A 13,438-nucleotide genomic window follows, 5' to 3' on the forward strand; every position below is an offset into this window, starting at 1 on the left:
GCAGTCAGGGGACAGGGAGCAGGGGAGGTTGGATGGTTTGGAGGTTCTGGGGGCAGGGCAATCAGGGGATGGGGAACAGGGGCGTTGGATAGGGCGTGGGAGTCCCGGGGGTCCTGTCAGGAGGCAGAGGTGTGGATAGGAGTCAGGGGACAGGGGGCAGGAGGGATTGGATGGATCAGAGGTTCTGAGGGGTCAGTCAGGGGGTGGGAAGTGACTACTAATAACGGAAATGCTCGAGGACAAAGCAAGTTCGATATAACACAGTTTCACCTATAACGCAGTAAGATTTTTTTGGCTCCCGAGGACCACGTTATATCGGGGTAGAGGTGTATATGGAAAGAGGAACAGTTGCTGTGAATGCAACTTGAGCCTGATTCATGAGACTCTGGCTATTCCAGATGTGGGTTTTTCCTGTCAAGATGGTGTCAGCCATGATGAATTATAAGGAAACTAGGATGTGTGTTTTTATAATTACCTTCATGAGGACGGAGAGACTGGAATTGTTACTTTTTGTGGGTTTTTTTTATTTGCAGACCATTATTAATTTCACTTCTAATATCTTTTTCATAGATTCCACTTTCAAATGAATGGGGGAAAAGCCCACAATATGCTCTCAAATGAATTTTTGAGGGTTACAGGGGAAATTATATTGAGCCAATAAATTTAATCAGTCAAATTAATAACTGCAAAATGCATAAAACACTCTTCCATGAAGCGTGGTTATTTTCCCCCAGTCACGTGAAAGATCCAAATAACTCATGTGTCATCATTTTAAAAATTTTCTCCTGTAATTAAAGCAGAGAACAGTCGTCCTTCATGGATGAGGCTTTCTACAGTATTTAGTCAATAGAAATGGCTTTTTTAAAAGACTCCTTAAATCATTGCATGTAAAGGCAAGTTATTTGCAATCAGTCAATGGCTGCTTACAACACAGATGTATGTTTCTGAGCATGTGTGCTGAATGATAAGCCATAAAGTATTCCCGTCAGCTTATTGTTACTGCTGTTAGTATAGAATATGAGCGCTTGCTTTCAGGGACATGGCGTGTTCTTTTGTGATATTGTGTATATAAGAAGCCACCCTCAGCAAATGTAATGATTACTGAAAGTTATTACTAATGCACAATAAAACAGAATCAGACATTGCTAGTGTTAAATAAAATATCATCAGATTTGTTACCAGTCTCCTCCTGAGAATAGCATTTGCAGTCCATTTATATTTGGTGTATAGTTATGACACAATAAACGTAAGTCTGGTAAATAACACCAAGTGACAAGAAAAGTTTGGTTCATTTTCAACTCATTTTTATAGAACATACATCCAGGACCAGATTTTCAAAGGTAAAAAACTCTTACAAAAAACATTTTGCATGTTGGCATGTACCAGTGTTAGTTTCTGCAGGTGAGCAAATGCTTGCTCATTTTTTCAGGTGAACATGACTGGAAATTCAGCCCTTCATATTTAAGAAAATTGTGAGGCGCTTCAAGGGAGGAAGGGTGGTCCAGAGGGGCACAAGCCTGGGTGTCAGGGAAAAATGGGTTCTATTTTCAGTTCTGCCTTGTAATTGCCATCTGATTTTGGGCAATCATCAAAGGCCTAATTCTCCATTCCATTGCCACAGTTACACATCAGTGTAACTCCACTGAAGTGGAGACTCCGGCTTATTCACTCTGTGTCCCTATCTGGAAAATAGGAGTAATAATGTTGACCTGAGTAAAAGTTGTTGTGAGGCTCTTGAGTGTTTGTAATATGATCTGAGATTCATGGCAGGAAAGTGCTATATAAATTCAAAATAATAATAGTAACACCATTTTTAAACCAATTACACTTAAAACTACAGCTTTATTGTTTAATGAATTCTTAATGTATTTTATGATAAGATTGTGGCAAAAAGTCTGTATTTGCCAACAGTTACCACACCATGGTATCTCAGATGCAGAAATATTTACCTACTCATAATAATAGGCTATAACTACAGTATCTCAAACACTGAACAAACATTTTCTTTCTAAAAATAACAATTTAAACTGAATCTTCTAATTGTACCCATCACTGAACTAATATCCACACAATCTAAGACACATTCCTGATCCATCTGGGTAGACCTTGGAAGCCAACTGAAGCCCTGTTGATGATCAGTGGGTATCTGTGCTGGCTAGCATGACAATAAATTACCTTTTTGGCTGGGACAGTCCCCTTTTTAAGCTCTGTCCCAGACATCATGACTCTTTTGGCAAAACTGAGCATTTTCCCCATTTGTTCTTGCCCTGTGGGAGTCCTGAAGAATGTTCGAGCAAGAGCAAATGGGACAAATGTCCAGTTTTGCCAAAAAAGCTGTGATGTTTATGATGTCAAGTGGGGCTCAGGCCAGCAGCGATGGCAGGCAGCTCATGTTCTCTCAATGCAATTAGGTGAAGAGAGGACAGGGAAGGAGGGAAATAGGAGCAGAGTGGGTCAAGAAGTGGTACAATGAGGAGGGGATAGGGAAAAATAGGAGGGAGAAGTACTGGGGCAGAAGGTCTATATCCACTCTCAGTGTTCTGTTTTCAGTTTAGGGAAATATGGACACCCAAGTGCTGGCACAAGATTCACCTGAGTAGATCAGCCTGCAGGATCAGAGCCGTTTTGTTACTGGTGATAGCAAAATGGTAATTTGGTAAACGCTGACTTTTTATGGTAACTTTTGTTTCCTTATTTTTTTTATTGGCTATCATTATCTGCTTTTTTAAAAGGGATTAACAACAATGTACCGTGTAGGAGCTTTGTTTCTGAGTTCAAAGTATACCCACTGACAATTTCCTGGAGTGTTTCACCCTGCAGTATTTTCCACATATGCATTCAAACCTTAAGTCATTAGAGCTACATGCAGCAGAATGCATTTTTGTTGCTAATTGGCTTTGAAAGTTCTTCATTTTCAGGGAGATGGGTTGTCTTTTAGTCAAGACAAAATATGGTGTCTAGAATCATGAAACAAAGCAGGCAGTGAAAGTCCTACCGAAACACAACAACACAGCTTTACTTTAGTGAGAACTTACTGTATTTCATAAATCTTTTAACTCATTTGAAAGCAGTTTTGTAAAGTAGCACTGATAAGCCCCAAGCACTAGTGTCTGAGTCTGTTCATAAAACTTTTCTTCTAACACAACTACTTCCTGATTCATTACCCATGAGTAAAAGAATGCAGGAAGAAAGGAAAAAAATAGGATTAAACAAAAAATGATTTCTTATAATTTTTACTGTTCAAATTGTGGCTGGATTACAATGTCCTTTACTATCATCTCTAAATAATTTAAAGTAAGCTGAGCAATCTAAATTCTTTCTGCCTAAATTATTTAGGGTATAAATGTTTCCTGTTGAATGCTTTTGTGGTCACATTATGTGTCACAGTCTAAGTGAATAAAACTATCTTTAATGCAATCATACAAAGGCAGTAGATAGAAATAATACATGAAGTGCATACTGTTATTTTGTTTCTCATGAAAATGATAAAGCATATTTCAGCAACAAAATTAATTTCTTATTTTCTTTAATAAAACCCAGGGCCTCTGGAAAAACGTGTAGGCCTTTTTTTTTGTTTTATTTTTTATTTTTGCACCATATGAAGTCAAAGGAAAAATTATTATATTTGACACTACTTATGGCAAAACTAGCTTTTACTCTCATGTTTCAAGATTTATCCAGACTTTTTTTATGTAAACAATAGCCAGTGTACAGGTATAACAAATTACCTCACTCAGGGAAAGCATGCCTTCTACCATGTATTCAAAATACAATGCATTATCACTCTAAGAGGACGCTTTCATATTACATTCTGTAGTGGTCTGGTAACTCCATATTCCTTGACATTGGAGTAATGAAGAGTTTATTGTAAACTTTAAAGTCTCAGTCAAAAGTCCATTGAAATCAATGGAACGACTCCCACAGATTTCAATAGGCTTTGGTACGCTTTAGAGACCATAGAATTAGAAGCTAGAGGCCAGTAGCTCTATATGATTTATCAGGATGAATTCACTGGTCAAGAAAATTATAAAAATTCTAACCAGAATTGCTTGCAGCAATCCTTGCTATCCCAATATAATGTAAAACATTGTATTGGTGTAGCCTATTGTCAGGTATGACAGTGTCTCTGCTTTTATATATCTCTTGACATAACACATCAAGATGGCTCCCCAATATGCCAACTTCTTCATGGGGTACACTGAGTAAGAATTTCTGGAAAAAGGCACCACAAAACCGATGCTATACCTGAGATACATTGATGATATTTTTATCTTTGGGATCGATGACCTAAACTCACTCACAGATTTCACCACAGCTTCAACAACCACCACCCATGGATCAAGCTCTCTCTAGAACATTCCCACACCAGCAACAACTTGCTGGACACCACGATTAGCTTAAACAATGGAACCCTACAAACAACTATGTACAAGAAACCCACTATCACCACACTTATTTCCGCAGATCCAGCAAGCACCCCAGATGCACCAAAAAATCGGTTAACTCCATCCAGGCACTCAGATAGCACAGAATGTGTTCTGAGGAGAAAGGCTGGGATACACACATTAAAATACTTAAAACAGCCTTTACCAAATGAAGACACTCCTCCAGAGAAGTAGATTGCATCATGGAACAAGCCACCTGAACACCCTGAGAGAACCTGCTTTGAAATGTGTGTGAGGAGGTGGGGGGAATCCACTTACTGCAAAACCCCACTTGTCGCCTACCACCCCATACTGGAACCCAGACAGGGTATCCCGAAGCAGTAACAACAAATATTTAAGGGGAACCACATCCCGAAAAATCTCTCCCAAACCACCACGTCTCGCCTTCAAACAACCAGCTAACCTTGCCAAGATCATCAAAAGCAAGCTCTCCACATACCAGGACACACCACCTCAAAGCAGCACCTGACCCTTTCAGAACAACATATACAAAACCTGCAAAGAACTCCACTCCTACAAGGATCAATACCCCAACAACACACCTTTCATGATTCATAGGTCCTACACGTGCTTATCACAACATGTGGGGGATCCTTATCCAGTGCATCAAAGGCCACAATAACAACTACATGGGTGAAACCAGACAATCACTACAATCAAATGAACTCATACAGAAAAATGATAAAAGACAAAAACACCTGATCACCCACGGGCAAACACCTTTCACAAAGTGATCACTCCATATCTGATCTTTCAATATTTGTCATCAAGGGAAACCTGCACAACATCTTCAAAAGGCAAGCCTGGGAACTTAGTCATAACTCTGCTAGACATCAAAAACCATGGATTTAACTGGTTTAATGGCTCATTACAACAATTTGTAAAATTCCACACTGCCTGATACCCTTAATTCCCCACTTCAAATCCTTTGTACATAACAATCTAACCCTCAATTGCCCATTTCATTTCAAGTGATCACCTGTAATGTTACCCCTTCTGCTTAACTGTCTGTGCCATCTTGTATTTAGCTCAGACACTCTGCTACCTTTCCCAGACCTGAAAAAGAGTTATGTGACCTCCAAAGGGTTGTACCTAGGGAGACCAGATGTCCCGATTTTATAGGGGCAGTCTCATAGACTTTAAGGTCAGAAGGGACCATTATGATCATCTAGTCTGACCTCCTGCACAACGCAGGCCACGGAATCTCACCCATCCACTCCCGTAATAAACCCCTAACATATGTCTGAGCTATTGAAGTCCTCAAATTATGGTTTAAAGACTTCAAGGTTCAGAGAATCCTCCAGCAAGTGACCTGTGCCCCACACTGCAGAGGAAGGCGAAAACCCCCCAGGGCCTCTGCCAATCTGCCCTGGAGGAAAATTCCTTCCCAACCCCAAATATGGCGATCAGCTAAACCCTGAACATATGGGCAAGACTCACCAGCCAGACACCCAGGAAAGAATTCTCTATAGTAACTCAGATCCCACCCCATCTAACATCCCATCATAGGTCATTGGGCATATTTACCGCTAATAGTCAAAGATCAATTAATTGCCAAAATTTGGCTATCCCATCATACCATCCCCTCCATAAACTTATCAAGCTTAATCTTGAAGCCAGATATGTCTTTTGCCCCCACTGCTCCCCTTGAAAGGCTGTTCCAGAACTTCACTCCTATGCTGATTAGAAACCTTCATCTAATTTCAAGTCTAAACTTCCTGATGGCCAGTTTATATGTTTGTTCTTGTGTTCACATTGGTACTGAGCTTAAATAATTCCTCTCCATCCCTGGTATTTATCCCTCTGATATATTTATAGAGAGCAATCATATCTCCCCTCAGCCTTCTTTTGGTTAGGCTAAACAAGCCAAGCTCTTTGAGTCTCCTTTCATAAGACAGGTTTTCCATTCCTCAGATCAACCTACTAGCCCTTCTCTGTACCTGTTCCAGTTTGAATTCATCCTTTTTAAACACGGAAGACCAGAACTGCACATAATATTCCAGATGAGGTCTTACCAGTGCCTTGTATAACGGTACTAACACCTCCTTATCTCTACTGGAAATACCTCGCCTGATGCATCCCAAGACCGCATTAGCTTTCTTCACGGCTATATCACATTGGCGGCTCATAGTCATCCTATGATCAACCAATACTCCAAGGTCCTTCTCCTCCTCTCTTACTTCCAGCTGATGAGTCCCCAGTTTATAACAAAAAAATTTGTTGTTAATCCCTAAATGCATGACCTTGTACTTTGCACTATTAAATTTCATCCTATTACTATTAGTCCAGTTTACAAGGTCATCTAGATTCTTTTGTGTGATATCCCAGTCCTTCTCTGTATTGGCAATACCTCCCAGCTTTGTGTCATCCACAAACTTTATTAGCACACTCCCACTTTTTGTGCCAAGGTCAGTAATAAAAAGATTAAATAAGATTGGTCCCAAAACTGATCCCTGAGGAACTCCACGGGTAACCTCCCCCCAGCCTGACAGTTCACCTTTCATTATGACCCATTGTAGTCTGCCCTTTAACCAGTTCTTTATTCACCTTTCAATTTTCATATTGATCTCCATCTTTTCCAATGTAACTAATAATTCCCCATGTGGAACCATATCAAATGTGTTACTGAAATTGAGGTAAATTAGATCCACTGCATTTCCTTTGTCTAAAAAATCTGTTACCTTCTCAAAGAAGGAGATCAGGTTGGTTTGGCAAGATCTACCTTTTGTAAAACCATGTTGTATTTTGTCCCAGTTACCATTGACCTCAATGTCCTTAACTACTTTCTCCTTCAAATTTTTTTCCAAGACCTTGCATACTACAGATGTCAAACTAACAGGCCTGTAGTTGCCTGGATCGCTTTTTTTCCCTTTCTTAAAAATAGGAACTATGTTAGCAATTCTCCAGTCATACGATACAACCCCTGAGTTTACAGATTCGTTAAAAATTCTTGCTAATGGGCTTGCAATTTCATGTGCCAGTTCCTTTAATATTCTTGGATGAAGATTATCTGGGCCCCACAATTTAGTCCCATTAAGCTGTTCAAGTTTGGCTTCTACCTCGAATGTGGTAATATCTACCTCCATATCCTCATTCCCATTTATCATCCTGCCATTATCCCTAAGCTCCTCATTAGCCTCATTAGAGACTAAGTCCTGATTTTTGGGTCTTTTTTCTTATATAGGCTCCTATTACACCCCCACCCCGTCCCAATTTTTCACATTTGCTGTCTGGTCACCCTAGTTGTACCTTCCACCAGCAGAAACTGGTCCAATAAAAGATTACCTCACCTACCTTATCCCACACCAAGGAAAAGCCATAGACTTAACAGAAAGCAGTTCCTAGAGGCACTGTTTCTCATAAGAAAAATGACTGGACACCTCCGAAAGCAAAATAAAAATAATCCCTTTCAATGTGTTAAAGTGCACTTATTCCACAGAATAGCAAATTTAAAAAAAAATTAAGAAGGGATTAAATAAATACAAATCCCTGCACCAGAGCTATAGAAAAAAATTAATTACTTAGTAAATACCTCAGCTCTGGCACCTTTTAAAAAAAAAAACAAACAAACAAACCAAGAACCCCGTACAAAGAAATAACTTTTCTGAGAAACCCAAAATTGTCTCATAGAGTGAAAGGTTCACTTACACTCCAGCCTCATGTAGAAACTCACCCATGAACACAAGATGTACGTGCCACTTAAATTCCACTCAGGGACTATGTAAACCCTATATAAGTAGTATTTAAGTGGTGCATAGACCTGATAGTTCTTTGCACAGGGGTGAATTCAGTCCATAATGAAGAACCATTGCTGTGACAATTTAACTTTCTGCGGGACCCTTTTATAAATAGGCATATACTTTTGCTGCTCTCTCTCCAAACAACCTGTTTTTATCCAACAGCCACACTCATTGTTCCCATTTATGCGATTAGCCTGGGGTAGTTACCAGCATGGTATGTAGTCTAGTATTTTCTGTCTTCCACAGATTTTTTTTCCTGAGAATATTAAATACCCGGTGGTTCTTGGCTTTGTGTCTCATTTTTCCTCCCTTCCAAAAAATGGATAATGAGGTGTCAGGTAGCAAACACAGTGCATGTATTTACCATGGTTATTATGCAATATCATAATTATAATGTAACCAACTGGCTAGTTTGTATGTCAACTGAATTGTACTGGATGTAATCAGAACTGCTCAGCTGTACACCATAGATCCTATGTTGCCTACAGCTATGGGAATTTGTCCTTTATTTCAAGTAGTAAGAGGTCTTTACTTCTGGAAGAGGAGGCTCTGATGTCTATCCTAGTCACCAAGAAGTTCTAAATGCCCTGGAGTGTGAGCCATTGAATGGCCCTACTGTATATCATAGTGAAAACTATGTAGTCATAGCCATGGATTTGCTACAATATTTGTCAATATATTCTAGACTTTTGCTTGTTCTTAGTAAAAATAAGCCCAATTTTCTGATTACACAACAGAATGGAAACTTTTTACAGCAAATCAGAGAGCGGATTTTAGCATTTCACGACATGTGACATGAATCATGTTAAGAGGGAAAAGCATGCCACCCAATGCTTTTCTGACTGGGCATATCAGGGTTGGCGGTAGCAAACCTTTCACTCCCTGCTGTGCAGCCTACTTGCTACAACAACCTTAATTGCTCTTTCAGTCTAATGTCTCACTAACAATAATCATGACTTGCCAGAGCAGTTACATGACTTTGTGATATACAGGGCTCAATTATGGTTCTTATACATTTGAGCTCTGCTAGGTCACCAACCCCTTGAGCCCTCTCCCCAGTCTAGCACAGCTTTTGCAGCGAGAAGTACAACTTGGTCTATATTGGTTTATTTATTCCTTCTGATTATTAATTTACATACTCCCATTTCTCTGAAACCCTATTACCCAAAACTCCATATTATCTGAATTCCCTTCCTTGTCCCCCAGCATGGAGACACATTCTGCAGAGAGGAATATATCTCCATGCTGGGGGACAAGGAAGGGATTAGGATAATGTGGCAACTAGGATAATAAAGCAGAGACCTGGTCCTTGGCCAAGACTGCATGAAAAGGCCACCCTGCAGCTGAATGGCTCCTGCCCTCTCAATTGTCTGAATTCCTAATGATCCAAACAAAATTCTTGTCCCCCATGCTCTACTGTAAATACATCTGGTAGTACAACTTTTCTTTCCAGCTGCACAAAGAACTAGTCAGGAGGGTCTGACCTGTGATCTAGGCTGATGTAAGAGAGGACTATAACTCCTTTGAAGTCAGTGGTGTTACATGGGTGCAAAACTTGGGCAAGTCAAAATAGAATCAAGTCCTATGTCTAGTTGTAGACAAATATTGCTTAAAACGTAGATTACAAGCTCCATGGCTCAGGGACAGTCTTCTATGTCTGTAAAGCACCATGCATATTTATGTTATTACCACCAAATCTTTAGCTGGTATAAATTGGCATCACGCCATTGACTTCAATGGTACTAGACTGCTTCACACTAGTTGAGGATCTGGCCCAATAACTGTAACAAGTAATACACAGTGTATTTTTACTTATTATCAAAATTACTCCTTCCTTCACAAATTATTTCTCGTGATATTTCTCAGGTGGGCTGACTACAAGGAAAATGCATTTGGATAGAACAGATTGGTAATTCATGGGAAGACTGGAAACGCAAACATTGGCTTGCACAGTAATGACATTTTATTGTATGCATTTAAAATAACTAGAACTTTGTTTCATTTTTGTATCTCTTTCTCACGTTTTTATTATGTTCTTTATCTGTAACTATTTTACAACTTTTAAAGCTTATTTTTCTACCATCACATCCCCTTTTGCTTTCCTCGTTCAGTCTTTGCAAACAAAATCTAGTGAAACTTGCCTTTCACAGCCATGCAAGGGAGCAACAAAAATGGGTTGCTTAGCACAGACAGTCACTTATTAAAATTCTAGCAGAACTATACTCAGTAAGTTTGAGGAAACTTATGGAGAGTTTCTTAATACAGGAGATTATCAGGGAGCATATCCTTACCTGGTGTAAATGGTCACCCCTTCACTAAAGTCAACAGAGACACAACAGTTTATAATAGCTGAAGATTGGTCTCTGTAATTTATTGTGGGCAATGCAAGGCCCAATTTTTTAGTTCCTGAGTATCTCTTGTAATAGCTACATGAGGGGTGGATGGAAAACCATTGTGGTTCACAAAATAATATGAGGCTTCAAAATTTTTCTTCCTATAAAGCCAAGATCTTTTGAAGGCTTTCAAAGACTTCCTCTGGCATGGTGGTTGGGTAGTAGCCTGCAGTGTAAAAAAAACCTAGGTTCAAGTCCCTTCTCCCTAACAGAAGAACATTTCAGGGTGAATAAAACAGCTTTCTGTGATGAGATAATACTTAACCAGCTCTAATTCACATATGCTATTTCTGTAGAAGGATGGATCATCAATATAAAGTGCAGAGTTCTTTTCATCGGTGAGGGACTTTAGAATTTCAGTGCTATAAACCAATCGGAAATATTTTTTGCCTTTTTTTAGTAGTAATTCCCTCTTGGAAGGAGTTTGATTATCTAGTACACATCCTGGTAGTCACTGTTCAGAGTGTGCTCATAGTCTATATCCAGTGCTAGTTAACAATTGTGGCAAAGAATGTAAAGAAGCAGGGTTTCATTCATCGTAAATCGCAGGATAAAGAGTTTAAGCATATTCCTTAATACCATTCAATTTCCCATTAATCCAACCAGTCCTTGTGCATTAGCCACTAAGAGAGGCTGCCTCTTTGTGGCAGCATAACATATAGATAGGATATAGACTATATAAGGGAAATAATATGCAAAAAAGTTTGCACATTTGTAGTTCACTCTCTAATAACTCCAGGCCACATTGCATTTTGACTACTCCTTGGAGCAAATGCAAATACATCTGTCCTGCCATGCAGATGATCCATGAGAAAGAAGAGATTCTTTGTTACTAAGCCACAAAAGCAGAACGCTCATTGTAATTCCTTACCTACCCTGTAGTTTGTAAGGCTTTCTTGTGATCCCAAGTTATCACTACAGTATGGGGAGGGAGGGATAGCTCAGTGGTTTGAGCATTGGCCTGCTAAACCCAGGGTTGTGAGTTCAATCCTTGAGGGGGCCATTTAGGGCTCTGGGGCAAAAATTGGGGATTGGTCCTGCAGGGGTTGGACTAGATGACCTCCTGAGGTCCCTTCCAACCCTGATATTCTATGATTCTATGCAGCAAATCAATACTTCTTTGTGATGGTTTAGAGATCATTACAAGCAGAAGCTACAACACCAAATATTTATATAACTTTTTTAAATAAAACTATTTTGGCATTTAAAGTAGCAGGCTAAGGGGAGTTAATGGTTCAAGGGATTGTTATGGGATATTTTACATATATGTTAAATTTTAGCCCAGGTGAGTTGTGACCAAACTGACAGTTTAGTGAAATGCTATGCAGAAAGAATTGTGGTCTGGAATTAGTTCACATCACAAAATCACTATCATCATTGGCAGTCTGTGCAGAAACTATCAAACAGATATGAAGTCTAAACTTCCTTCTGATGTTTTCTCCAGGTCAGAATTGAGGTCCTTGGGCGGGGCGATGTGAGGAAAAGTGTGCTCCTGCTGCTAAATCTCTTATGTGAATAAAGATTTCAGATCCAAAGGCTGTCAATCTAATAACGTTTGTGAGCACTTTGTTCTCTTAAGTAGCCTATACTCTCCCTTTATTTAAGACTCAGTGCACGTGACAGGCACTGGCCTGAGCTAATGGCTTCAGCAACTGAATAAGAAAAAGTTTATTACAAATACATTTTGTTGACTGCATCAGAAACATGGTTGTTTTTAAAAAGTATGTAACAAACTGCTGCAGTAATATCATAATATGAGGTTCTACATGGGAAGATGCCATTCTTAACTTGCACAGCTCTTGCAGCGCTGTAACCCGTTCTCGTTGCAAGAGGTACACTTGAGGGCTTTGAAAGAGTCTGTAAAACAGTTCCGAAACACAGACATCTTGCTCCCACGGCACGCTGAGCACGGAAGGAAGCCAAAACCACCACAGGAAGGGCATTCATGGGGATGCTGCACTCTCTGCGCAAGGAAAAAGAAAGCAAGAGAGGAAAAGCGTTTCCATTAATGACTGTAATCTCTAGCAAAATGAGGATTCTGAGTTGGAATTCACTCTGCAATATCGTAGAATACCAGGGTTGGAAGTGACCTCAGAAGGTCATCTTGTCCAACCCCCTGCTCAAACCAGGGCCAATCCCCAATTTTATTTTATTGCCCCAGATCCCTAAATGCCCCCCTCAAGGATTGAACTCACAACCCTGGGTTTAGGAGGCCAATGCTCAAACCACTGAGCTATCTCTCCCATCCCCCCAATTCCTATTCTAGGAAACAGCAAAATCTGAACACTGAACTCGGTTTTTGTCGTCCTACTGCCATAGAATCTTGCTTTATCTGTCCTTTCAGGTGGTAAGAGCAGCATTCAGTGATCAACCAAGTTCATTACAAGTTGGTATATCTAACGTAATGCTTAAGGGTTTGTGTTTTCATTTGCCAAAAGAATTAGCCAGGTTCTAAATATTTTATTGTCTAGTTATGATCTATTAGATAACTTAACTGGCCTGTTCTAAATTCTGGGGTAAGAAACATGGTGTTTTGTGTTTATACTATATATGGTGCATATTATAATAGTATGACGTGTATAATTTTTCATGTTTATGTTTGAATTGTGTGATTCAGCATTTGACAATTGCTCATATCTTAAAATGATTCATACCCTCTAAGCAAGGCAGAGCTCTTTAAAAAACAGGTATATACAAATCTAAGTATTGAGGAGATTATCTTACGTTTTAATTGTAAACGATATATACCAGCCATGGGTCTGATTCTTCTCACATTTGTATAAATCAGGAGTAAATGCCTTTGAAATCAATAGTTACACTGGGAAAACTGGTGTGAGCAAGGAGAGAATAAGACTCAAAT

At 39.5% G+C, this 13,438-nt stretch overlaps 1 protein-coding gene across 1 annotated transcript in view; it reads right to left on the reverse strand.

The window, feature by feature from the left end:
- Positions 1-10,074: 10,074 nt before the first annotated feature.
- Positions 10,075-13,438, reverse strand: part of GRXCR1 (glutaredoxin and cysteine rich domain containing 1) — a 72,897-nt gene continuing 69,533 nt past the window's right edge. The window contains exon 4 of the mRNA XM_048848470.2: positions 10,075-12,541. Within this exon, the coding sequence (XP_048704427.1) occupies positions 12,362-12,541 (180 nt within the window). The 3' untranslated portion in view covers positions 10,075-12,361. The remainder of the gene's footprint in view (positions 12,542-13,438) is intronic.

The sequence above is a fragment of the Caretta caretta genome, chromosome 4 (assembly GCF_965140235.1).
Source record: "Caretta caretta isolate rCarCar2 chromosome 4, rCarCar1.hap1, whole genome shotgun sequence".
In the NCBI taxonomy this organism is placed as follows: domain Eukaryota; kingdom Metazoa; phylum Chordata; order Testudines; family Cheloniidae; genus Caretta; species Caretta caretta.